This window comes from Penicillium canariense (assembly GCF_028826845.1).
Source record: "Penicillium canariense strain IBT 26290 chromosome Unknown utg000007l_segment0_segment0, whole genome shotgun sequence".
In the NCBI taxonomy this organism is placed as follows: Eukaryota; Fungi; Ascomycota; class Eurotiomycetes; order Eurotiales; family Aspergillaceae; genus Penicillium; species Penicillium canariense.
The window spans coordinates 508,320-533,170 of NW_026622734.1; the positions used below are offsets into that span (position 1 = coordinate 508,320).

Here is a 24,851-nt window from a genome sequence, read left to right on the forward strand (position 1 = left end):
CCATCGAAGAACTGTAATGGATGATGCAGATACCAGAGGCCGACAAGCCACAACCTATACCCCGGGAGAACTGGCCGCCTATCGGGACCTCACTCAAAAGTCATGTAACACACCGAAGCTCCTCGGATACAAGACCGGTACTCAGAAACGGTCAGGGCTAGTTCCGGGTGGGTTTATTATCTGGCTTGCGTGGGAAATCGTTCCAGGACTACGCCTCGGAGATAGCTTTGGGGCTAAGCCATTTTGGGCTCTTAAAAGCGACGAAAGAGAGCAAATCCGCGCAGTCTTTGCTAAGGCTCTTCTGTAAGTCGATATCCCTTCTCTATCTATCACTGAGTCTAAGTATTGGCGACGATCTAGCAAGCTACGAGAGAACGGGTGGTACCCCTGGGTGACCCGCGCAAGAAATCTGGTTTGGCACCGGGAGACGCAAACACTGTATGTTATTTCCACGTCATGTCAACGAGCTTGCTTACTTACTGATGTACTATAGTTACTTTATCGGACACTTCAGCAAGGCCGGCAAGCCCAAACGTCCGGTCGAGGTTCGTCCCAAGTTGATAGCGATGTTCGAGCTCGCCAAACCGGACTCTCCAGATTTCATGAGAAAGGACGATCAGGATCAAAACACATCACTCTGGGAATGGTAGCTGCTGAGGAAGAAGCCGAATTGTTCGTTCGACCTCTTAATGATCTTTGCTATGCTATGCTAGGGAATAACAGCACATTATCTATCTCCATATCCTTGATTTCTCTAAGATCACTTATTCATGGCGCATGGAAAGAAAACGAATATATCGCTCGCTGACTCATGTCTATCTTCATCATCATTATCAAAGCCAAACGTTCCAGCCAAGGCGCTCAGTCAATGTACTTGGGGATCGTCTTCATTATGCCGTCCTGGGCAATGTTGTTCAGAACACGATGTTGCAATACTCACCATCATCATCTGTAAAAGAATAACGCTCTCCAATGACCTCAACATCATCATCACCGATATCAGCTTCCGTAATAACGAGGTCCAATTCTTCTTTACCACTCTTTCCAACCGGACTGAAATGCTCCCCAAGAACCGCTCCTTTATTGTATTCCCTTGTTTTCAACATGCCACTCTTGTAAAAAATCTCCCTAATGCGGTAAGCGAAGACAAAATCCCCGGCTGAGCCAAAACTCTGGTTGCAGTGCGCGCCCCTGGAGTAGCTTAACTTCTGACCCACCTCGGCCGGCACATATGCCCCAAAGGCACCAGTGCCTCCTTGGATGTTGAAACCAAAGGCCTGCAACTCCCTGTATGTTCCCTCGCCACCCCGCGCAATTTTGACACCAGTGACCATGTACAGATTTGGTCCGGGCTTGAGAATCTCGGCTGAGACGGATGCAACACTCTTCTCAATGTACGCCGGCGTCGGCTCGATGGAGTATGTGTCCATCGTGGGGATTTTGTAGGCGCCGCCTGCAGTATTGTCCCAGTGGGCGCAGGCGGCTGCCAGGATGGGCAGCTGGGCGACCTTAGTCCAGAGAGCGAATTCTCCGTGGGAGTTGCGGCCCAAATCGATGGTAAAAGAATCCTTGCGGGTATAGTTGATTTTCATGTCACTTGTGATAGGAAGAGGGTCCCCAGTGAATGACCCAGGGTCTCGCGGGTTCCGCCAGACGTGACCGAGCTGGATATTGTTTTCCGGCGCGTAGTCATCGCTGGCTGGCCGTAGGTAGGTCTTTTTGGGCATTTCGATGATTGAATTTCGATTGTTGAGAGTTGGTGCAGCCCGAAGCCATGCTTGTTTACCTAAGAGTCCGTTTCGAAAGCTTCGGTTTGGGCGGGGTCGAGATCATGTGTAGCCTCAATGAGACGTGGTGAGAGGTGATTGGAGCAACCTAATCGAATGCGGGTGAGCTGTTGGTGGACATAACATGCAAATTAGAGCAGCCGGAGAGGAAGCTGAGCTGGACGCAAATGGCTGAATGAATTGGTATATTTATTCCCTTTAAGCCCTACGTGATTTCTGGCAACATATAAGAAATTTGTTCTCTAAACGACGTAATGGGCCCCAGCAATGCCATACGAGGTTAAGTCTTCTTCACTTTACATATACATTTTCTCATATAGAAGCGACCTACTTGCACCTCCGTGGTTCATCTTCACTTGCAAGCAAGCAAATTGATGACCCACTCTTGTAGCCGCTAGCCCGATAGTCAATTAGAGCATCAGTCTAGCTACTCACTCAGACAAAGCTGTAGGTCTATCAAGTCGAGTTCATCAACATCTCAATCTCGTATCTAAACCCCTCATAGGCTCGTTCATGATTGAAGAGTTTCCAAGGCGCAATCATGCGGCAATCAATGTTCACGCTCTGATCGTCTATGGTTGACATATAGAGGAAAATCCTCCGGATTCCGCGGTAGGACCACAGGACCGTCTTATGTTGCGGAGATACGTTAGGCCCATTTCTGCCTCGCTGCGTCGAAAACTCTAGGACAAGAGCCGCAATACCTGCGGCCACCGGCGTTGCAAAGGAGCTCCCCGAAACATAGCGAGTTTCACAGGCCGATTCGTTTAGGTGCGGTGGCCATGCTGCTTTTATTCCTTCACCCAGGATCATGAAGTTATCGTCGCCATCTGAGCGCATGGGTGAAGCAGGAGATCTTGAGCCAAAGCCTGTAGCAGATCGAATACTGAGGACTTGCCCTTGGATGTTGGCAGGATGAGTCACTCGCTTTTCAAGACTCAAGGAGCCCGAATTCGACGCAGCGGCTAACACGATCTTGTCCAGGCTGAAGGCATCCTGGATCGCACAACGAATCGCGTTAACTTGCCGGTCAAACCCGAGCGATAGCACAATGATATCAACGTCCCACCCTGTTTTCGAAGCAGCATGTTTAATCGCCTAGTCGAGTTAGCTCTACTGCCATAACAATGAAGGTTGATGTTACCTCGGCGACTCTTGTCGGTGTTCCGTCATCAAAATCTGCTCGATCTGACACCTTCCCGACAAACAGGTCTACTTTCGCAATTTGCAGAAGGATGTCACACACTGCAGTACCATGGCCCACACGATCCTCGATACCATAAGGAGATTCCGTCCAATCTCGGCAATCCCGTATGTTGGAGCAGTTCTTTCTCCGATTTTCTTCGATTCCCGGATGTTCGCGATCAATCCCAGTGTCAAGAATGGCAACTTTTACCGCCGGGTCTCCTTGTCGTCGACGCTCACGTATTCGAGGGCCGACTGTTGTGTTCAATTTGTCGAGCCATCTTTCCGCTGAAACATTTCTGTGGACAGTCAGGTCTATCTCTTGTGAGCATGACAGTGAGGATCGAAGTTACGCACGATCCAGGAGGTTGAAGGACGGACTGGGAGTCAAAGAGAGATCCCGAGAGGCCTGAATGCTCAAGTGCCATCTCAAGCTCAGTCGTAAGCGCCGCCGTCTGATTACCATGGCTTTTCTGTAACGAAACCGGTGTCACAGTCGGCCTGTAACAATTCAGCTCCGTTCCTTCGTTTCCGCGCGGTTGGACAGTCCTCGGCTGAATCGGTCCCTTCGGCCAAAAAGCCCATATTCTATCGAGCCCCTGTAGTCGACCAGAGACATCCGGACTGATAATGAAAAGGTCGTCTCCATCGTGTCTCACCGTCACCCAAAGCTCCCAAGAAAGCGAGAGGTGCGATTCCTGTGAATCCCTGGCCTCCTTGACCATCCATGTTATGCACCTACGTAGGGTGTCGCCTTCCTCCCCACTGGCAGACGTCGAGGCGTTGAATTGCCAAGTATGGCTGTTGTCCCTTCGAGGTCCGTAATCATCAGTCACCACGATACCGTGCTGGGGCTGGTTACCTTGAGCGCTCGACTTGAAACCTACACTCAGCGCAGCGTAGTCAAGCTTGCCAAAGACTTGCTGAATCTCGAGGTCCATGACTAAGCGCCATGCAGGGCATTTATCATGTTTCCCGCAGAGTCCAGTGAGGAAACCCCATTGGGAAGATGGTTTGTAGCAGCACTTGACTTCCACCCCTCCTAAGCTCATCACGGCAAGAAAGTCATTTTCTCCTACCTCTAATGCACGAGGATCCAGTTTATATCTCCCAAACACAATCTCACCCACCGTTGAAACGAGACGTGGTGTCATTGTTTCACAATTGGGTTATCATGTGATGCGTGGACATGCTTGAGTTCAACTTGGTGTGATTCCAACTCATCGAGCTTCGTCTCAACCGATTTTGCGAAAACAAGGCAAGTACTATAGTACCACCTTGGTCCAAATGTAGGCTCAAGCGAGCTCGGGTGCGGGATGGAAGAGGGTTCTGAAAATCAACTACAATACAATCTTTGTGATGTGCACATTGAGTATGCTTTATCTGCATTCAGATTTATGGGGTCGAGCCAGCCAAACAGTGCCCCCTCACATGATAAGCCGATGTGATCACCTGCACATGTATCACAACGCCAAGGCAGACGCCCTAGTTTTGGTGGAGAGCCACCACCGAGAACAAGTGGGGCAGACAAGCAAAACGCAAAGACCTATTGGAGAACTGCTCGGCTCATACGCTCACCTTTGCAACGCACGGAGTACATCTTACGCTGAGGTCCCACCCGTTTACATGGCTACTAATGATTCCTTTGACCCTAGAAGAATAGGTACTTTGTTATACCGAACTCCTCCGCTTCTGCTCTTCACTTCCACTAGTTCAATCTTCTAGGCACTGGGCCTTACCTAAAATCACAACCCGCTAAAACTTTCCATACATTCTATCAGTCCGCTAGTGGAATCGCCCGTCGGCCCTCTAAGTCAACCAAGCAGTGGATACAGAAGATGGTTCCCAGGGAAACAGAATCCACATCAAAGAAAGTGACTGAGACCCCCCGGTTCTAAAGCCTGGCGAGACCATTTTGCTCGAGATGGAGGTACAAGAGGATGTCCCTGCAGAACTTGAAGCATTTGTACAGTTATCCCGTCTTGGCCTCTTTCAAGAAGCTGAGGATTGGTTTGAGAAGTGCCTCTCGCGCTATCGTCATATGTTTCCTGTTTTTGCAGAATATACGGAAATGCTTTTGCAAAAGGGCGCGTACTCCAAACTCATGGAAACTCTCGATGACATCGATCCTAACTCATTGACCGCACTGGGCGACACAAACATAACCGATGTGTCAAATCTGTTTACATTCATGAGAACCCTGGCCACTATACATTTGAAAGGAATGTCAATGGAGGGACTATCAAGTGCAATAAAGTGTTGGGATTGTCTGAATGAGAGATGTGCCAACCAACATAATCATCTGAACACGGTCCAGATTCATATGGTTGAAATATATCTGGGCATTGCCGTGATCGCATATGAAGCAAAACTAATTGAAGGAAAAGACAAATACACAAATCCACCATGGACAGCTCTCAAATCCCCGCGATGGTCTGGATTCTGTGCCTTCTACACGACCTTGAGGAACGACGGCTTACGTTGGGAAGCACAAAAGATTCAAAGCATGCTTCTCCCCGTTGTCGCATTCGAGGATACGATGAGCACGTTCATTCAGAAGGGCCAGTTTACGTCTGTGGCAAGGGACATTGAGGCATGCCAGGTCGACGAATCTGTGGTGCTTACGGAGCTGATCATCTCCAACCAAATATGCAAATATCTGCTGGCGCGGCAGCCACTTTTGATCATTCTCGCGGAAGCTTATTTCAACGCTTCCCGCTCCTTGAAGGCGGTGCTATATGCGAACAGCAAGCTAGACACTATTGAAAAGGGATGGCCACTTTTGCAAGTTGACGAACTAGAGGGACTCCTCGATCGAGTGAAACGGGCGCCGATGTCATATGCGGCAGAGGAGGGACACGAGGGCGTTGTACGACTGCTCGTCGAGAAGGGCGCAGATATCGAGGCGAGAGATACGTCTGGCCGAACGGCGCTATCGTGGGCCGCCGAGAAAGGGCACGAGAACATCGTCAGATTACTACTCGAGAAGGGCGTAGATATCGAGGCGAGAGATATTCTTGATCGAACGCCACTATTGTGGGCCATCAAGGAGCGGCACGAGAATATCGTCAAATTGCTACTCGAGAAGGGCGCGGAGTTAGAGGCGAGAAATTTCCCAGGCCGAAATCCGCTCTCATTGGCCGCCGAGAAGGGGTACGAGAATATCGTCAAATTGCTGCTCGAGAAGGGCGCAGATATCGAGGCGAGAGATATTCTTGATCGAACGCTGCTATTGTGGGCCGTCGAGGAGCAGCACGAGAATATCGTCAAATTGCTACTCGAGAAAGGCGCAGATATCGAGGCGAGAGATATTTCTGATCGAACGCCGCTATCGTGGGCCGCCGAGAAGGGGCACGAGGGCATTTTTAAGCTGCTACTCGAGAAGGACGCGGATAATAAGGCAAAAGACAATGAAGAAGTCCGGACGTCGCGTGGAAATGTCAAAGATTCCTTGTTGTCACCGTTGTATATTACCTCGCCAACGCAATCCTCTACGTCCCTAGAAGATCGCAGCGCTGCAGGGTCCGGGGACAGAATTATTCCTTTCGGCAGCAAGTATCGCAGGTCCACCACCCGAAATGTTTCCAGGCGGCCGACTACTTCTAGTGAGAAGTCGCCCGCCAGTGCGTTCCTGTCTATGTGGTCAAGCAACGAGCCGGTTGCGTCTCCGGACGACGAAGGCCAAATGGTGGGCAAAGACTACGTGCTTGGGCCGCAAATTGCCTGCGGAGGATTGAGTGTGGTCAAGAAAGCCAATAAAGTCGAAGAAGACGGTACGACGAAGCGACTTGCCGTCAAGATTTTCAGGAAGAATATCACTGGTCGCAGCGAGAGGGAGAACGAAGAAGTCCAGGCAGAGCTTGACCATGAGATTCAAGTTTGGCGATACCTTGATCATCCTCACGTCCTGACCCTTGACGCCGTGTATGAGACAGACTTTGCAACCTTCTGTTTCATGAAGCTCGCTAACAGTGGCACACTATTCGACCTGGTTCTCCGGAATCGCCAGGGTCTTGATATTACGCTCGCGAAGCAATATTCTTACCAACTTGCCTGCGCAATCCGCTACCTACATGAATATGCGCGGGTTGTTCACCGCGACATTAAGTTAGAAAACTGTCTCCTTGACCTTACTGATACTAATAGCACAACATCGTCAACCCTTGTACTCTGCGACTTTGGAATGGCGGAATGGCTAGCTAGTAACGACGGCGGCGAATCTTCGGACCCTTATAACGAGGTTGTTGGCCGCTCTCCGCCTAAGCAAATAGGTCTTACCAACACCAGCACTGCCAGCGTGGCGGGTAGCTTGGAGTATGCCTCTCCAGAGCTACTTGAGTCACTCAACGGAGTCATTCATCCTTCGGTCGATATCTGGGCCTTTGGCGTGGTTGTCTACACTATGATTGTTGGATCACGGCCATTCCAAAACTCCTTCGCCCCTCGCATCAGGTCCAACATTCTAAGTGGCAGATGGAATCGCGAGGCTATGCTCAGCGGGATCAAAGACGAAATGCTACGCAAAGACCGACAGGACGCCCTTGACTTGGTCATTGGTTGTCTTGAAATAGAAGTCAACAAGCGATGGACCATTCGCGACATTCTAGCGAGCCCTTGGCTGCGAGAGGCCGCTAAGTCTGCCGGAGGAAGCTCGCCAGAATCACCCCGGAAATCCACGCACAGTCGCGAGTTGTAATCCTTGTCACCTTTCGGAATGAACCAGATGGGTGCTCCAGCGGGGTTTTGGGAAGACCTCATTCGGCCTGCTACTTCGTTTTCTTCGAGATTGTCCGTCGGGACCTTTAATTCTCGCTCTGGGATAGGGTAAATGGGTCCAAAAGGCGGTTCCTTGCCTGGGGAAAAGTCGCTAGGAAATCTGGCTTGTGGATGTGGTTATGTCCCACCCGGCCAAGATTGCTAATAGCGGCTGTACCCGCGTTTAAGCACAGCAAAACATACAATATCAAGCGATTGTAGAAGATGCGAGGAGTGCGCTGGTACATATAAGGGGATAATTATGTTTTCGGCACAGATTTAGTCGAATTGAGCTGTAAGGTGGCTACCATGTCCGTCGATAATCAGCAGCCGATATTTTGGACGTATACGCGTGTCGTTGCTGGAATTAATCGCTCTGTAGCCACCGAAGCCCAATTTCATCAGTGGTCCAACCTGTTACAAGCCAGTCAATGGAAGGAGATTCATTGGCGCATTCAACGAAGGGAGCGAAACGGAAGAGAAGTGAGAGAGGAAAAGAGAATGTCCCAGGATCGTGGGCGTCCTGATAACAACCGCCCACGATTTGTTATGTTTGCTTTCCACCCCAGAACTCTCCACAAGTCCGTTCTACGTCGCACTCGCTTCAGATCGCCACACCACCCGTTCGGTGAGATAATTCAACCAGTCAGGCTAGGGACTTCTACTAACCGATGTTAGGAAGCGCTGTGAAGAATGAAGAAATTTTTTCTATCATCTATCTATCTCTATATCACTGATTTCTCTGAAATCACTTATATATCGCGCATGGAAAGGAAACAAAGATATCGCTCGGTGAAATCTATCTTCATCATCATTATCAAAACCAAATTTGCCAGCCAAGGCGCTCAATCAATGTACTTGGGGATCGTCTTCATAATGCCGTCTCGGGCAATGTCCTCCATTGCCGTGGTCATCTCCTGGAGGAACCTCTTGTCGGTGCGCAAGTCGTCACCAAACAGAGTCTTGATGCTGAGCAGCTCACTTGGATTGGTGCCTCCGGCGCGGGCCTTCGCCTGAAGCTCTTCACGCATGGGGTCGTCGATCTTGAAAGTATTGCCGTTGTCATCTACGCCGTTGATATAGTGGAACCAAGCAGCGGCGATGAAGCACAGACGACGGAATGGCCCATTATCCCAGATGTGCTCGGCGATTGAGGGCATGATGAACTGGGGGATCTTGCCAGAGGCATTGAGGGCGACGCGGGGCAACTGGTCCATGATTGTTGGGTTGGAGAAGCGCTCCATGAGTGTGGTGCAGTACTCGTCAATGTTGACACCCGGAATCTCAGGCAGCAGGGGCTTGACCTCCTCTTGCATATACTGCCAGACGAATTTGCGGAAGAGGGGGTTCTCCATCACCTCGTGTACGTACTTGAAGCCTGCCAGTTGGCCGGGGTATCCAATGGCTGAGTGGCTGCCGTTGAGCAGGCGCAGCTTGTGCTTCTCGAACTGCTCAACGTCGTGCACATCCTTGACAACCTGGGCACCGGCCTTCTCAAATGGAGGGCGGCCGTCGGCAAACTTGTCTTCGATGACCCACTGCATGAAGGGCTCTGTGACGACAGGCCATGAGTCTTCGATGCCAAAGTTGTCTGCGAGTGCCGTTTTGTCGGCCGGGGCGGTCTGTGGTGTAATGCGGTCGACCATGGCGTTCGGGAAGGCACCTTCCTCGGAAATCCACTTCGCCATGTCGGGGTCCCGCAAGCGTGCGAAGGACTCGAGCATGTGGCGTGTGATGGAGCCGTTCTTCAGCATGTTGTCGCACGACATAACGGTGAAGGGTTTGAGTCCTTGCTGGCGGCGGCGTGCGAGAGCAGCATAGAGGAATCCGAAAGTGGTGCGGGGTGCCTTTTCGTTGGCCGGGTCGAGGTCGTACTGAATATCGGGGTTCTCGCTTTGCAGCTCGTGGGTGTTCTCGTTGTAGTAGTAGCCGCTCTCGGTGATGGTGAGCGACACAATGTGGGTATCCGGATGGGCCATCTTGGCGACGACGGCCTCGCGGTTATCGGGGGCAAAGAGGTAGGAGTTGATGCTGCCAACGACGTGGGCGAAGCTGCCCTTGGCCGAGCGCTCAATGACAGTGTAGAGGTGGTCCTGGGATCCCAGAGCATCGCGCATGGCGGCGTCAAAAGGCGTCAGGCCAACACCGCAGATCGCATAGTCGGTCACACCATGTTTCTGCATCAATTGGTCAACATAAACGGCCAGATGAGCTCTGTGGAAGCCGCCGACGCCGACGTGGACGATTCCCTCCTTGACAGCGCCACCGCGTGGGTAGGTCGGAACCTTGACCTGCGTCTCACCCGCAGCCGCGATTTGCGACAGGTGCTTGTTGTTCAGCTTGAGGGGTGCCATTGTGATAGGGGAGGGGAGGGAGGCTGGAGGAATAACAATGGCAAAAAGGGAGAGAGGTAGAGTTTGTAGGAGCTGAGTGGAAAAGTGTAGCTGGTCTGGGTCACCGCCGCTTTTGAACGCGGATCGCCGAAAAATGTTCCGGGAACAGCATTACATCATGTGGTGGGCGGTGGGGCCCAGATCCTTGGGTAATCTTGAGGGGTGGAGATAAGACGAGGTGGAGATAAACTCAGCCTTCCCGGAGGCAAGTTTCCCTGCAAGGATGACTTCATGGCACCAGTCTCCCACGGTAAGTCAGGGACGATATGCACTTCGATCGTTTGGACGACGAACATTGAAGATAAAATTAGGGTCATCCAGTCACCCGTCAGTGAAGAATTTTCACCACCCCCAACTCCACGCGTTGCCCCTCGACCCACACCGCCCTTCGGGCGTACTTGCCGCCCGCTTACCCCGGCCATTAGTCAGTCTCCTTTTGGAGCACAACATCCAGTTCAGAGGATGGTTCGAAAGTTCGCCTAACGGCTAAGCGTTGCGCCATTTTGTCTAATGAATAATAGTAATACTGATAGCAGGGGTAGTATGAATAATAATAACTCTAACAACTAATAATAAGACAACAAAATCTTTTACTCAACCGAGATTTCCGCCAAGGTTATCCTCACATTGCCATTCGTCCACAACATTGCTTTTTCCCCCCACGTCGACGTTCAAAGCGGCTTCGGAATAGACCAGCAAGCTTTTGGTGGATGCCCAGTGAAAGGAGCATTCGCATATTCTGGTACAGGGAAAGATTTCGCGAGCGCCCGATATAGAGAGCGACAAGAAATGGAGTAAAGAGAGGCGCTGGTAACGTGCAGTGGTGGTCACTAAGCTTTCAGCCTCTCTATCCGTCTTCTTCATCCCGCCCACTAAACAATCAACATGCCCCTCAAAATGGCTAAAAGCAAGGATTAAACCGCTAATTCTAACTCTGTCGTGAATTTCAATGGGCATCATAACTCAGAAATCCTGCGTGCCGGTCTCCCGAGGACCACTGGAGACTACCAGCGTACACTCTATATCTTGGGCTAGTTCAGCACCTCCTGGTTTATACCCGGTCTTTGGGCGTCCAGCTTAATAGGACTCTAATTGCTTCTGGCCGGTTCGCCTTACTACTCCCGAAAGCAGTGAACCCGCCCGATATTTAAATCTGTAAGGCCTTAACGGAATTTGTCGCACGTGGAATAAAAGGTGGTATCACCTCAAAGTCCACTGTTGTAACTGTCGGTGTAATTCGGGGTATCTTTGAGGTAGGTATAGCTTTTATCGTGGGTATAGATTCCCAAGAGGTATCTACAACGATTAGAGAGGTACAGGGGCAATAACATTTTCCTAGAAGGAAACCTGACTAACTCTCTACTGGATTATACAGGACCTAAAGGGCAAGCTTAAACTGCTATCTGCTGAGATGGACATGGACGAAATTATTGGTAAATAATACTCATGACCTAGCTCTGACATAGGGACTTCCACGGATATCGAGATCAGCCTGTAGATTAAACGCGAGTATAGCTTAGCGTAGCAATACTACTACACTGCTTTATTTCTACAAGAAGAGTGGAAGTTTATAAATTAACTACGCGATGAGCTATAGCTAGAGGGAGCCCGGGAAATGAGTCCGACGAGGCACTCGTGGCATTGTGATGGTAGCCTATTACAAGGTGTATATAAGAACTCTGTATATAGAGCGACTAATATACTGATATTGACTTTAATAAATTTCACTATTAAAGAAAGATGTAGAAGGGTTACCTATACTTGTATTTACCTACTAGCGGGAGTTCACAAAGGGTTACTAGAGAAAAAAGTATGGCAATTTCCGATCCATAATTTTTACGAGATCTACGAGGATAATGTGCCCCTGATTTTTGATCCGCTCACGTTCTTCCTACCATTGGTGTTTGCAGATCATGCCTCTCGGAACTACACCTCTAGTCAAATATACCAGAGGCCTATGAGATAAGTCTTCGGAGAATAAAATCTAGAGATCATTCATTGCGCGTATTGTCTTAGAGAGGTCCCTTTCATCCGCCTATTCAGTGAAATTCAGATGGAAAAATACTAGAATGCCCAAGGCACAGAAGCATTCGGCAAAGAGTTTACTAGGCTTGGCCAGCTCGATTATTCAGAAGCACTCGGGCGGTTGGGACAAAAGTCGACAAAGGCACAGGTCATTGGAATCGTAGCCCAGTCCCGACCAGACAGTGGTAGCCAATGCAATGTGTATTCTTTCAGTGACAGCTCTGACTGGGTCAATTCGGTCTCCAAAATAAGGCGCCGGGCAGCAGTGGAAGAAGTGCGCGACGGAGGCGGAGGGAGGTTTAACTGAGGGGTCTGAAGAGGCCGAAAAGTAAAGTGGCGAGAGCACTCGTCCTTACGAATCAGAAAAACCAAAAGGTAGAGATAAATAAAAACATACAACAGCCAGGATTCGCATGTGGTCACCCACCATACTACTAACTGGCCGGCGTGTGGCTTAAGTACGGCTGAGCGGACGGGAAGCCCTGTTTTCCACACCCTATGGTCGTATGTGCTAAGTACTTGACTAAAGAGAATTATATAGTACATTTGACAAGCATTAGACAGATAAGCTCAACATTCATCCTATATATAGCTTTCAATAGCAGTGTTTGTACTAAGGCATTTAGAGAACAGCAAGACAAATTATTCAAAGGAACCAAACTAGAAACATATAGACAAGGCGACTGTAACTAAATCGATTTAGGGGTCTATATATTCGATACGTATCTGCTCTCTCCTTCTTTATACCTATCATAAGAGCCCGGAGGGGTTGGCGGTATATAGCTGCTTATTTACATAAACGCTTACTAAGTTCTCGAGGCTCTCGATAGGGGGTCTATTTTATAAAAACTAAGTTTCAACGTGCGCTCTGTTCGCCACTTATTAACCCGGATTGGGGTATTTCCATAATGGGAAACTCCCCCCTACGGTCGGCCTAAATAGGTAATATGACGGACGAGGAATATGAAGAATCCGAATCCTTGGCTGTTTAAACTGATGTGAAATTGAGTGATTCTGGAATCATATGGTACTGAGAATATCAAACAAATCAGCAAATTGATGTGGGCCTAGGGCAACTTTCAGCCAAAGTATTCGCGGCGTCGTCTCGTCCCTGAGGCTCTCATTCCGAAGCCAAAGGAGTGCCCAGCAACTGGATGATGCAGACTCAAAATAGTATTCAGCTGCTCTCACCTTAATCAATCAATTGACCCTACGAGTCGCGTTGGCGGCGGCCTTCCGCTGTTAGGGGGCGCGGTAAGTCAGATAGTATGGAGTTTTATTCTGGAAACGCAGATGCTGTGTGAGGAAAAGCTCCCCCTCCTAGGATCTATATACGTGAATCTCCAACGTTGGCATGGCGGCTGCACAGAGTCGACTCTCGCTCCGTTATTCGTAGTCAGAGAGGCAGTAACAGTTCGTGATAAACGACGTTAGGAGTCTCTTGAACTATCTCATTTGGGTCTCGGAGAATACGCATGCCTACGGCAGAACGGACGCGCGATAAGCTAGTATAAAGTTGCCCATGGGTGAACACTGGCAGGGTGAGATCTAAAACAACGCGGTCCAGCGTGAGTCCCTGGCAGCTATTGAAGGTGGTGGCGTAAGCTAGACGCAGGGGAAATTGTCAACGCTGCACCGCCCAATTCACACGGTGAGGCCGGAACTCGAATGTGATCCGTGGCAGGTAGAACGTCGGCGACAGAGTGTTCGGCGTGCATGTCCGTGCAGTAACCGCACCTGCACCACATCTGGCAGCAAGTTAACGACCTAGACCCTCACGTATTTGACTAAAGTCTTCTCAATAGTGAGATTCCGCATCACGCTAGCAACGCGCCAATCTTGAGCGACAGCTCATGTGAAGGACCCCGGGCTCGTTCAATACAGAGAGAAGATCCGCCTCTGCACCTATGGGGACATTGAAGGTGGGATCGTGCTGCCGAAAATGATAGACCGGATCGCAAGGCGAAGAGCTATAGGGAATTCAGAAATGGTGTCGCATGACTTTTGCAGGGAGACGAAAACAGTGTTGCAGTGCCGCAGTCAAATAAAGTAGTGTACCAGGGCGCTCAAAGTATAACCAGCTGCATGACAAGGTTCAATTCAGGGGTTAAGAGGTCGCAGCGTACCCATCTCACATAGCTTGGCTATAAAGAGCTGCGTAGCCCCCGTCTCCAATGTCTTAGCACTCTCTAAATCAACCCATCATACACCTTCCGTTACTAGCAGTTCTACTTGGATTCTACATTCGCGGCTCCTTGGGGGCCTTCCTCGGAGTCATCGACCAGGATCGCGAATATCTGATATGGTTCAACGATAATCATGGATGCACCGGCTACTCTGAATCTTTTGCGGAGCTTAATGGAACAGACTGTTTAGGTATAAATCAAACCAACGTGAACTACCGGAACACTTTATATTGACCTTTTCGCAGAATTGAGCGAGATGGTGAACGGCACACGCAAGGACTTCACTATTCTTAGTGTAGGAGTGTGTGGGACTAAAGACGGCAAAAATGTTGCCTAGATAATGGTCAATCAGACCGGTGAAGCCACCTTTTTCAATCAAAATGGTGATAAGTCAGGATGCATTTCGAATAACGGACTTCGGGCTGGCAGTTGGTGCAGTGAGTCTGATTATAAGTTAACGACCACTATCAGTTCATCTTCCACGCCGATGGCCTCAACTACGGTAACGCTCTCTTCTTCGAGTACTGTCTCTTCCTCGAGCACTGTCACTTCCTCGAGCACTGTCACTTCCTCGATCACAGTCTTAGGCAGTAAGCCGGATACTGCAGCTTCCACATCGGCGTGCGTCTGTCTATGAGGAGTGAAGAGAAGTCTATCTGACGCCGGTTTGGACATGCCTTTGTTAGTCTAGACTTATTGTTGCTTCGCGTTTTTGATTTCACTCCTGTTCTGTCGATTACAGTCCAATCTATGTTAAAGTCAAAGGCTTTGATCCTTTGTGAAGTGTCTAGGGGCCCTCGCTCCCCTTTCTCCGTAAAGAACCATGTTGTCTGTAAAATAGCAAATCGCCTTGCCGATTCCGTCAACCTTCTTAGACAAATGACAATGGCACCCTCAGGTAATGCTTGAATTGATTTAAGATTGCGCTAAATTATTTGAAGGGATTGCAAAATACGATTCTTTCTTCAGCCGTTGATCTTTTGATCTTCGTGGCTCGACCAACACCCCGATGGCTGAAGATGGAGGAGTGCTTCTGGGGAGCACCTCAATGCATGCGATCCCGGTAGTATATCACATCCATCCATACATACTGATGTCGGTCTTGAGCTGGGCATCATCTCTAGCTGGAAAGTACTGCCTGGAATGCCTTCCCCCTCTTGTACCTCTGGGCATAACCCGCCTTATCAAGAGTATATTGATCACGAGCGCGGTTCGCCAGCTCAACGAGCGAACCGATCGCATCGCAAGTGCCGCGCCCAGTTGCGGGCGAGAACTTGACAAAGCGACAGCCCCGCTGGGAGGCAAATGCCTCTGCTTCCGCGTGCGACACGGCGGCTTCACCTTCACCTTCATCCATAGCGGCGATTATTGTCGCATGAAAGGGGAGGGCCCCGTCTTCGCAGCGGCTGCGCATCCTGTCGCAGACGGCCGCGATTTCGTCCCACGATTCGCTCGATGAAGCGTCGTACGTTAAGACGAGATAGACATGCTGCATAAGGCAGAGGTAGCCTAGGCTAGATCCCGGGTCGCTAGGCGGCGCAATAAAGCTGACAGTGTAGATATAGCCGTCGCAAAGGTAGTCTGTCTCGTAGTCGCCTGTAGGGTCGAACTCGCCGACATCCTTCTCTCTCTGGAGTAGCTAATAAAACCGCGCGGGGTATGCTCGGCCAAGGGGTATTCGGAGAGGGGGACTTGTAGTATAGCACGTTGCGCTAGGTAGATACGTACCCTGTAAAGATCCACGGAGTTAGTGGCGCCTTTGGCATTCTTGACCATAATAGACACGGACTGTGCCTTGATACCGGGCTTGCGGGGTAGCTTAGTAGGTGACCGCCTCACGTCGCTGATATAGATAGCACGAGGGTTAAAAATTTCGCTCTCTGCTGTCGTGGCCGGTGCTGATGGCGCGGGCTCGCTGCTACGGCTACCGCGGCTGCCAATACCACGAAGCTTGCGGAACATGATCCTGGGTGGCGGATGGCTGAGGTGAGCGGGGCATTGCTTGGAAGATACCTGGAACCGAGGCACTGCTGGCCCTGGCTTGTGTCGGAATAGTCTTGACCGTGTTTGTGGGAAAAAAAGTATCAGAATTAACTGACCAAGATGCTCCGTGATAGTTTGTGGCTAAAGGAGTCGAACAACACCTTGGAGGTTACAGGGGAATGGCGGCCTCTTCTGGCCAGTCCGCTCTAGGTGAGAGAGTCACAGCAACAGAGAGAAGAAACCAACTTGGTGGGAAAAGATAGATTCGAGGAAGTGGAAGAAGGTTAGATGTAATGGAGGTGGGGAGAGCTTCGATGTGGAGGGTCATGTGACCAAGGGGACAGGACCAAAACAACCAAAGGTCCACAACATTCATTTACTCTGTTAAGATAATATCAGTGCAAGCTGATACTGTATAGCCTAGTATGCAAAGACGACGAATGATATCAAGCGGAACCAATATAGACGAATAACATTGATTGATTTAGTAGAAAGATGGAAGGAGAAGCGCTGTTAAAAGCACACACTCAGATACACCGCTATTCGATATGTCTGATGTCTCCGGTACTCAGCTGTGACAACGGCTGCATTGCAGCTCGGCTCCCTGATTACATAGGAAATACTAAACGAATGTGGGCCCATTAGCAACCAATCAGTGGCTAGCGGTAAGTTATCCCTTCTTGTTCTGACATATTCAGAGGAATCGAACTAGAAAAATATAGATAAGGCGACTGCGACAAAATCGATTGAGGGGTCTATATATTCGGCACGTACCTGCTCTCTTCTTCCCTTATACCTACTATAAAAGCCCGGAGGGCTGGCGGTATATCGCCCCTTGTTTACTACGAACGCTTACTAAGTTCTCGAGGGCTCTCGATAGGTCTATATTGTGAAACTCACTAAGTTTAACATGCGCTCTGTTCGCCACTTAATACCCAGATTGGGATATTTCCACAACAACGGTCGGCCCAAATAGGTAATATGACGGACCAGGAACATGAAGGATCCTTGTTTAAACTATTGTGAAATCGATTCTGGAATCATATGTACTGAAAATATCAACCAAATCAACGAATGGATGTGGGCCTAAGGCGACTTTCAACCAAAGTATTCGCAGTCGTCTCGTCCCCGAGACTCTCCTTCCGAAGCCAAAGAAGTGCGCAGCACGAGATTTTCTGATCGTGCTGATCCTGATCAAACCGATTTGAAAGCCGTGCCCACTAGCCCGGAAGCTTATCTCGGAGGGAATGCCCAACCTTCTGAAGAAGCTCAAGGTTAATTCTTTTTATCTATTATTATTTTGATAGAGTATAAGTTGGTATTGGTGCTGAAGAGAACACTATGAATTTAGGTGAAATGGCCGGGGTATTTTTTCAAGAGAATTCCATACCACTACCATTCTCACATGCCGTCATCGATGGGGTCAAGAAACGGCATCACCTGGTTCTGAGCATTAAGCCTAGAGAGATCCGGCCAGATATCGTTGGCTTCCCAGCTCAGATACTCCCACATGGACTGAGACCAGCCATTTCCCGGGGCTGCGGCTGTCCGATCTGAGGCCTGGTCAGAACTAATCGCTTGATAATTATGTAAAATGTTCATCGTGGTGAAGTCCTGGCTGCCAAACTGGCTACCACTTGCATCTTGTGTTTCCACATTCGGACTTTGTAGATTAGCTTCAAGAATACGCGAAATGACCTCGCGGGACCGTTCTGCAGTGTGTCCATAAGGCTGCAAATAGCCAAGAGCCATGATAGCTGTCTCAACTTGCGCCTTGCAATCTTCAAAGGGTGCACAAGAATCATTGTCCGTTAGTCCCACGGATAGTCAAACTAGGGGGACCATAGTAGCTTGGAACAACAACCAAACAGCATTCCAGCCGATTATGTGATTCAAGGGCCTCCTGATAGAGATGTCCTGGATCGATGACTTGGCGACTTCGCAACATCTCTCAATCGCAGTACGTTCTTCGACTCGGATAGCCATAAAGGGAACTCTTCGGATGGCGTAGCTGAGTAGCATAGGGCGATAGAGTAGCATGCGCTGATTATAGAATCTCCAGCGCATAACAGTACGCACCATGTTGAGTGATTCAGGACATGGCTCATAATCCTTGAGAAGTGGTGGTACATTATTCCACCAGCGAAGAAGCTTCGAATCTAGATCGAAGAATTCCGTATATTCCATGGTTGGAAGCGACGCAAGTAGATCGTGGATTCTTGCGGCAATTTCCACGAATTGAATATTTTCCGTCAAGGAAAGAACTTCAATATGGTTGTCCTTTGAACACTTTAGTCGGAAATTCTATGGATCCTGTCCACTGGGGCAAGTAAATACAATGGAGCATACCTTGTCAAGCAAACTGGGAAGGTTGGTAGTAATTCCAGGGCCAAAGCAATCCATACTTGGCCGACCAAGCGTCTCAAGACCCCAAACCTCTAGACAGCAGAGTGACCACCAAACACGACGCTTATTCTCTTGGCCTATAGATCTCATGGGACTCAGTGACACGTGACAGTCATATGGCTCCCGTTGCAGGCCTAAGGTCGCCGCCATGCGCAGGGCAGCGCCCATTAAAGAATATCCCAGGTTTGGCTGGCTGATATAGTGAGAATACCAGCCACCCATGAGCCCCAGTGCCTGGATAAGTTCCAGGCTGGGGTTCCTGAGCGAGCTCAGGTTAAGATGGCTCATTGCACGCTCAAATTACATTGAGTGAGTATGGTTATCCGGGCCTGAGGCTGCAATACCTCCCAACGCGAGAACGATATTGAGCAATGAGAGCCATTGTTTATCCTTTCGTTGGCAAGCCAAGAAGGTCCGGCGAAAGTTTTCTTCGTCTAACATTGGGGCGAAAGGTTGAAACTTGGAAAAGTACGCATCAACCATTTGCATTTCCGTGGGCGGAGGACTGGACGACTGTGGGCCTGATGATTGAGGTAAAGCATTGCTAACCGAGCCGCTTTGTTCCTCAGACAAAGTGAGAGAGAAGTAGGTCTCAAACTCCGGGTGAAGCCATGCAATAACCTTTAATGCGGCGTGAATAGAAGAAACTCCCAGGTATGATGTGGGATGACGGCTAGTCAGTGATAGCCCATTGACGTCGTCTGAGATGTGCCCGATCGACTCTGAGGCGCTAGCACCACCATTATCATCTTGCTGTTCTTCCGGCATCGAGTGCAGGGACTCAAGACCAGGTCTTTCCATTGACGACGTGGAAGTGTTGGTCCTTATAGACGGGACAACTGCCGGCGAGTCATGGTACTGCGCATATTTCGATTCTTCTGCGGACATCAAAACTAAGAGTTCCTCCCTTGATAAATGAGCGATACTTTCGGGATCAGTGTCCGGAAAGAGTTTTTTCAATATGGCACGATAATTCGGTAGAGGTACGGCTACTTTCTCCAAGTGACTACTTGATTCAATTAGTGTCTCAAGAACGGTGCCAGGGGAATTCTTCTGTGCGCTTTTTGGTTTGATTATTTACCTTGGTGAAGGTTGACGTACTTGAGCATCCGAATAGCAACACGTCTCAGGCTTTCTATACCACCGACAAGCTTCGCAAGGTTTCTCGCCGTTGCATTTGATCTTACGGTGACGGCATGAGGTGCAAGCTCGCGGCGTAGACCCTCGTCGGCTTGATCGCGCACCTCGCTTTGCAGGCTTTGGATTCCGCGGGCCCGACTTGCTAGCCTGAGATGAGTCGAAAGTGAGGAACATGACTGTTGTATAGAAGAACCCCTACCGATTGCTTCTATTTTTTCAAAGTATTATATGGCGTGAGACGGTCCACAGCGGGGCAGACGCTAAGGTTGAACATAATCTGCCCAAAATGTGAAAAACCGACGGGTTTAAATGAAGATTGTTTGAAACGTACTACTACACCGCCTGAGCACCAATGAGCCTTGGTTAAGGGGGACTTGGATATTATATGCATCGTACTTATTAAGACTGTCCCTATAGAGGGTCGAGGACCACTAAATGCGGGGAAGTGAGGGAACGGAAGACGGGGAAGCTGCACGTCGGGCCAAGATTTTATTCCGGGTGAATCATGCCAACAAGTTAATGGTAAGTGTCGAGGACCAGCCTCCGGTTCGTTTAGACTCACTCTCCGTGCCGAATTGGGACAGAGGAGTTCCCCGCAGACGCTAAACCTAATTTTGAGGAGATGAAGCGGACCTCCGCCTGCAAATCCGGAGGTGAATAACCTAAACGATCGCCCAAAGCTGTCGGCTCTGCACCAACCGAGCAGCAAGCAGCAAAATCGTGCCAAGCAACAGCGACGCCCCAGAAAATAGCGATAGTGACAGATAACCGTAATTCTCGACTAATGCGCCACTTATTGGGACATTAGCCATGGCACTGTCAAATCTACGTTAGCTTGGATTCTCCATGATAAGACAAATTATGACCTACGACAATGCAGTGGAACCAGATACACTGCCAATAGCGAGACCCAGCGTAGACGTAGTGGCCACTTGAGCTGCACAGGCTTGTTGCAGTGACAGAATACCCTTAAAATTATGTGAGTACTTATGAAATCATCTTGTTTTTCAAGCAAAATCTTACCCCAGACGCGAAGCCATAGGCTGCCGACCAAACCCCCAGCGCAGCGACTGATTCCACCCTTGTCCAGCAAAGTGCAATTATTCCGGCCAACAAGGTGGACAGAATGCAGCAATTGAATTTGCCATACTTGTCGGCGATAATCCCCGGAAGAATGCGACCGAAGAAAGATGCACCGTTCACAATTGAAACAGTGTAAAAGCCAAAGCTTGACGGAAACCCCTTTTCGGCAGCGTATGAAGTCGTATAGAAAAATGGTGAAAACATGCCGAAATATGTAATAAACATTGCCAGGCATAACAGCCGCAACGCAGGTTTGCGGAAAAGGGCGATGGCTTCGGCCTTTCTGGCTGCGTTCTTGCTTTGGAGGGCGGCATTGTCACTAATTGTTTTCCGATTCGAAACGCCACTCTCGACGTGCGCAGCGAGCGCCTTTGGTGATTTAGCGGCGAAACAAGTAAACGCAAAGCACGGAGTCATAATAAAACCGACAATACGCATTGTCCACTGAAAACCGATGTCGGGGTTCTTCAATAATTTGTCAATGATAATGGGCCAGATCACTCCGCCAAGAGATGAACCAGCAAGCACGATTCCCATGGCCACGGCACGCTTGCGCTGGATGTGCTGTCCCACGAGAGCCAGCATTGGCCAGGTCACTAATGACATGGATATTCCGAGTAGTACTCCCTGTGCAAGCAGGAACTGGTAGAGCTCTTTGCAGAGGGAGGTCATCATAACTGCGAAAATTGTTCCAAGCGATCCCAGATACGACAGGAGCTATCAAGATAATAAAAGTCAGACACCAAAGAATTCTTCGCACATCTTTTCACACCGCTGGCTGACCTTGGGACCAAACATATCGAGCATTGCACCTGAAATAACGGATATGGAGAAAAGGAACAATAGAGATGTAGCTCCTAACCACGCAATGGTGGACTGAGAGCTTTGCGCTAGCTGGTTTGTCGCGTAGTACTCTTGGAAGATCCCAAAGGAGTTCAGAAAGCCAACGGTGCAGAAGAGACACGTAGAGGCGCCGGAAATGACCAGCCATGCTCGGGGGCTGCATTTCAAAGGGACTTAGCTTTAAGTCGATGTAAACCAGAAGTATCTGAAGCACGTACGTGTATTCACCCGGCGTACTCTCACTATATGCCATAGTAAGACTCAACACTTCATAAACTGTGGAAGTGAGACAGGAAAGAGAGGCTCAGGACTCGGTGATGCTCGCCAGCAATGGTCGTTCTCTGCAGAAGTGAGAATCAATTGCTTCCCCTGTATCAGGGAGCAAGACCCCGACATTTTAAATTCAATCGCACCCCGACATTCGCAGCAGGAAACTATAAGCTTCCTCGGAGCCTCCAGTCCTTCCTATTGAGAATGTAAAGCAAGGAGAGCCGTTGAATTGCCCGTAAATTGGGTGAGTGACGGCCGGAGGCTGCCAAGACCGGAGTGTCCGCGGAGCGTCCGGGGCACTTTCAGCGTCTCACCCCTTCGATCTTTCTTTGACGCGATCATCTCCGACCTCGCATACCATCGCTTTGCTATCTTATCCACTGCAAAGTACATGGGTAATATATCTTGATGCCCAACTGATCAGCCACCATGAAGCGCAAAACAAGAGCAGAAACGTCCGCCACACCAAGAAAGCAGCCTAGGCAAGATCCCGTATCTTGCGAGTCATGCCGGAGGAAAAAGCTGAAATGCGATCGGTGCCTTCCATGTAGTAACTGCGCATCCCGTCGGACAGATTGCAGTTATGGTGGCTATGGCCCAGGAACTGCGAGCCTTGCGAAGAAAGCTGGTATCCAAACAGCAGAGAGACCTTCCTTGGACAATACGGTGACTCCACCTCGAGTGACACAATCGACAAAGACCCCTCACGATAGAACTCAAAGCCGCAGCGCTGAGGATCCACTCATGACAGCAGACCGGCTCGAAAACATCCTCATGGGTCACCGAGTCCCGAGTGCTGTTCCAGCGCCACTTCGGAAAGAGCTGTCGAGACACGGACGAATGCATGCATCTCGACCGCATCGAAACACTGCATCGGGCACAATTCTGGGGGTCGTCCGTGGCGGACGTGTCGCCTCTCATGAAAACCCGGCCACGGTCCACCTGCCGTCATTTCTGCCTTCAGAGGCTGAAGCAATGCGTCTGTTCGATTATTATCACAATCACCTCGACTACCAGTATCATTTAATCATTCCCACCAGAACAAAGTGCGACATATACGCCTTATACGAAAGTATTGCTCGGGATAAACCAGGGAATTTGAATCATATTGCTCTTTTGTTCAGCATTCTCGCCACTTCGTTGTTCTTTCAGCTTCTGTCGACTGAGCCTGCGGAAGTTGCCGAAATGTGCAGTCGCGAAGCAGCATTTCTCACCGGAGCTGCCTTAATCCAAAGCAATTACCTCGCCTATCCTAACACTGAAGGTTTGCAGGCAGCCATGATTATCGCGCATCATTTGTCTACTCTGACCTTGAATCCGTCTGTGAGCTCTCTATTTTTGCATGGGGGACTTGTAAGTCAAGCCAAAAGTCTTGGTCTCCATTTATTAGATTCACCACGGACGGTGGATGAACGGAGACAAGATGAACATGACAAGGCGGAGACTGAGCTGAAGCGCCGACTGTGGTGGGATCTGGCATCTTACGACTGGTAAGATCCCTTCCCCTTCTATCAAAGAAGTTCCAGCTTATAGCTCCTAGGTTGATTGGTTTCTTGAGTGGACCCCAGGAGTGGACATACACCATTCAACCTCAACATATGAATGTCCACCGGCCATTGAATATTGAAGACGACCACATGGAGTACGAGACCAACCTTCCGCTCTCTACACCGACGTGCATGTCATATACTCTATGCCGTCTGAGACTGGCCGAAGTATGTCGGGAGATTGTTGATGCAGCAGCACCTGAATATCTGCAAGGTCAGGGGATTGGCTATGAGACGGTGCTCGACTTAGATCGTAAACTCCAACAGGCATACTCGGAAATACCAGCGTTCTTTCGTTTCGATCAATCATCACGCCGCGAATTCGCCTGCCTCTACCGTGAGCGGCCGGAAATAGCGTGGCAACGAGCTTTCATACAGCAAGGATACCACTCGCGGTTTTGTCGTCTACATCGGCAATATTTTGTTCGCGGCGCAAAAGACCCCCGGTACTCCTACTCCCACGTTGTGTCGCTCCAGTCTGCCCGGAGGGTCCTGGAAGTTAAGCGCATCATGGATGAGGAAGAACCTCTGTTCACGCCGAACAGCTCCTGTTTCTGGGCGGTTATGCATCATGTATTCATGGCAGCGGTCACTCTACTGATTGACGTCTGTTTCAACTGGGACGATATTCTCGCAGATAGACGAAAGGAGGAGGTGCTCAATGCCTGTCGACTGCTAAGCCGCGCTCAGCAATCTTCCTCGGTTGCCCGAGAGGGAATCAACGCCATGATGGGCATCCTTCGCAAGCACTGGAAACAGGAGAAGAGGCCAGACTCTCGTGGGCAGCAAGCTCAGGTACCTTCATCACCCCTCTTAGATGCTTCCGCTCTGCATTATCAGGAACCTATACTGCCGGTCAACGCCATCCAAGAGCCCAAAGATGTTTATTTCACCCATTCTGCACCAACACGGGATTCCCTCGCACAAGTTCAGTCTACCGATTCGGCCAGCGCGGAACTTGGTGCTGCCTCTTTGGAGGATCTGTGGAATGAGATGCTGGACAAAAGCGCTCACGTTGGGCTGGGTACACCAGATTGGATGGACCTGTTGACAGAGCTGACCAATACCACTGTTCCATGCGAGTGATGCTTGGATTCGGGTTGCGTTTAGTGCTTACTTGATGATGCTCATGCAGGACAGTAAACCAACGCACGTCACATGATGTTTTGATTCGTCTCGTGCCTGATTTCCGTTCCTCGCGCCCTCAATTTGTCCAGTCAAAGTACCCCTCGATCGGGGATATTGCCA

The 24,851-nt window shown here is 49.7% G+C and overlaps 10 protein-coding genes across 10 annotated transcripts; 3 read left to right on the top strand and 7 right to left on the bottom strand.

Moving 5' to 3' along the window:
- Positions 1-16: 16 nt before the first annotated feature.
- N7482_009229 (uncharacterized protein) lies at positions 17-650 on the top strand (the record flags this gene model as incomplete). Its single annotated transcript, XM_056691353.1, has 3 exons — positions 17-303; positions 361-438; positions 494-650. The coding sequence occupies 3 exons, from the start codon at positions 17-19 to the stop codon at positions 648-650; spliced, it is 522 nt and encodes a 173-aa protein (XP_056539059.1).
- A 264-nt stretch (positions 651-914) lies between these two features.
- Positions 915-1,727, bottom strand: N7482_009230 (uncharacterized protein; the record flags this gene model as incomplete). The annotated part of the gene is made up of 1 exon (XM_056691354.1): positions 915-1,727. One exon carries the CDS (start codon positions 1,725-1,727, stop codon positions 915-917), a length of 813 nt encoding a protein of 270 aa, XP_056539060.1.
- A 516-nt stretch (positions 1,728-2,243) lies between these two features.
- Positions 2,244-4,126, bottom strand: N7482_009231 (S8/S53 family peptidase; the record flags this gene model as incomplete). Its single annotated transcript, XM_056691355.1, has 3 exons — positions 2,244-2,885; positions 2,932-3,271; positions 3,330-4,126. 3 exons carry the CDS (start codon positions 4,124-4,126, stop codon positions 2,244-2,246), a joined length of 1,779 nt encoding a protein of 592 aa, XP_056539061.1.
- A 1,352-nt stretch (positions 4,127-5,478) lies between these two features.
- Positions 5,479-7,668, top strand: N7482_009232 (uncharacterized protein; the record flags this gene model as incomplete). The annotated part of the gene is made up of 1 exon (XM_056691356.1): positions 5,479-7,668. One exon carries the CDS (start codon positions 5,479-5,481, stop codon positions 7,666-7,668), a length of 2,190 nt encoding a protein of 729 aa, XP_056539062.1.
- Positions 7,669-8,572: 904 nt separating this feature from the next.
- Positions 8,573-10,081, bottom strand: N7482_009233 (mannitol dehydrogenase family protein; the record flags this gene model as incomplete). The annotated part of the gene is made up of 1 exon (XM_056691357.1): positions 8,573-10,081. One exon carries the CDS (start codon positions 10,079-10,081, stop codon positions 8,573-8,575), a length of 1,509 nt encoding a protein of 502 aa, XP_056539063.1.
- Positions 10,082-14,778: 4,697 nt separating this feature from the next.
- N7482_009234 (uncharacterized protein) lies at positions 14,779-15,006 on the bottom strand (the record flags this gene model as incomplete). The annotated part of the gene is made up of 1 exon (XM_056691358.1): positions 14,779-15,006. One exon carries the CDS (start codon positions 15,004-15,006, stop codon positions 14,779-14,781), a length of 228 nt encoding a protein of 75 aa, XP_056539064.1.
- Positions 15,007-15,451: 445 nt separating this feature from the next.
- Positions 15,452-16,293, bottom strand: N7482_009235 (uncharacterized protein; the record flags this gene model as incomplete). The annotated part of the gene is made up of 2 exons (XM_056691359.1): positions 15,452-15,970; positions 16,060-16,293. The coding sequence occupies 2 exons, from the start codon at positions 16,291-16,293 to the stop codon at positions 15,452-15,454; spliced, it is 753 nt and encodes a 250-aa protein (XP_056539065.1).
- A 1,422-nt stretch (positions 16,294-17,715) lies between these two features.
- On the bottom strand, positions 17,716-19,161 carry N7482_009236 (fungal specific transcription factor domain-containing protein; the record flags this gene model as incomplete). The annotated part of the gene is made up of 4 exons (XM_056691360.1): positions 17,716-18,045; positions 18,394-18,594; positions 18,664-18,979; positions 19,025-19,161. The coding sequence occupies 4 exons, from the start codon at positions 19,159-19,161 to the stop codon at positions 17,716-17,718; spliced, it is 984 nt and encodes a 327-aa protein (XP_056539066.1).
- A 1,361-nt stretch (positions 19,162-20,522) lies between these two features.
- N7482_009237 (uncharacterized protein) lies at positions 20,523-22,039 on the bottom strand (the record flags this gene model as incomplete). The annotated part of the gene is made up of 5 exons (XM_056691361.1): positions 20,523-20,676; positions 20,731-20,828; positions 20,884-21,660; positions 21,727-21,959; positions 22,024-22,039. 5 exons carry the CDS (start codon positions 22,037-22,039, stop codon positions 20,523-20,525), a joined length of 1,278 nt encoding a protein of 425 aa, XP_056539067.1.
- Positions 22,040-22,485: 446 nt separating this feature from the next.
- Positions 22,486-24,689, top strand: N7482_009238 (transcription factor domain-containing protein; the record flags this gene model as incomplete). The annotated part of the gene is made up of 2 exons (XM_056691362.1): positions 22,486-23,546; positions 23,597-24,689. The coding sequence occupies 2 exons, from the start codon at positions 22,486-22,488 to the stop codon at positions 24,687-24,689; spliced, it is 2,154 nt and encodes a 717-aa protein (XP_056539068.1).
- Positions 24,690-24,851: the final 162 nt, after the last annotated feature.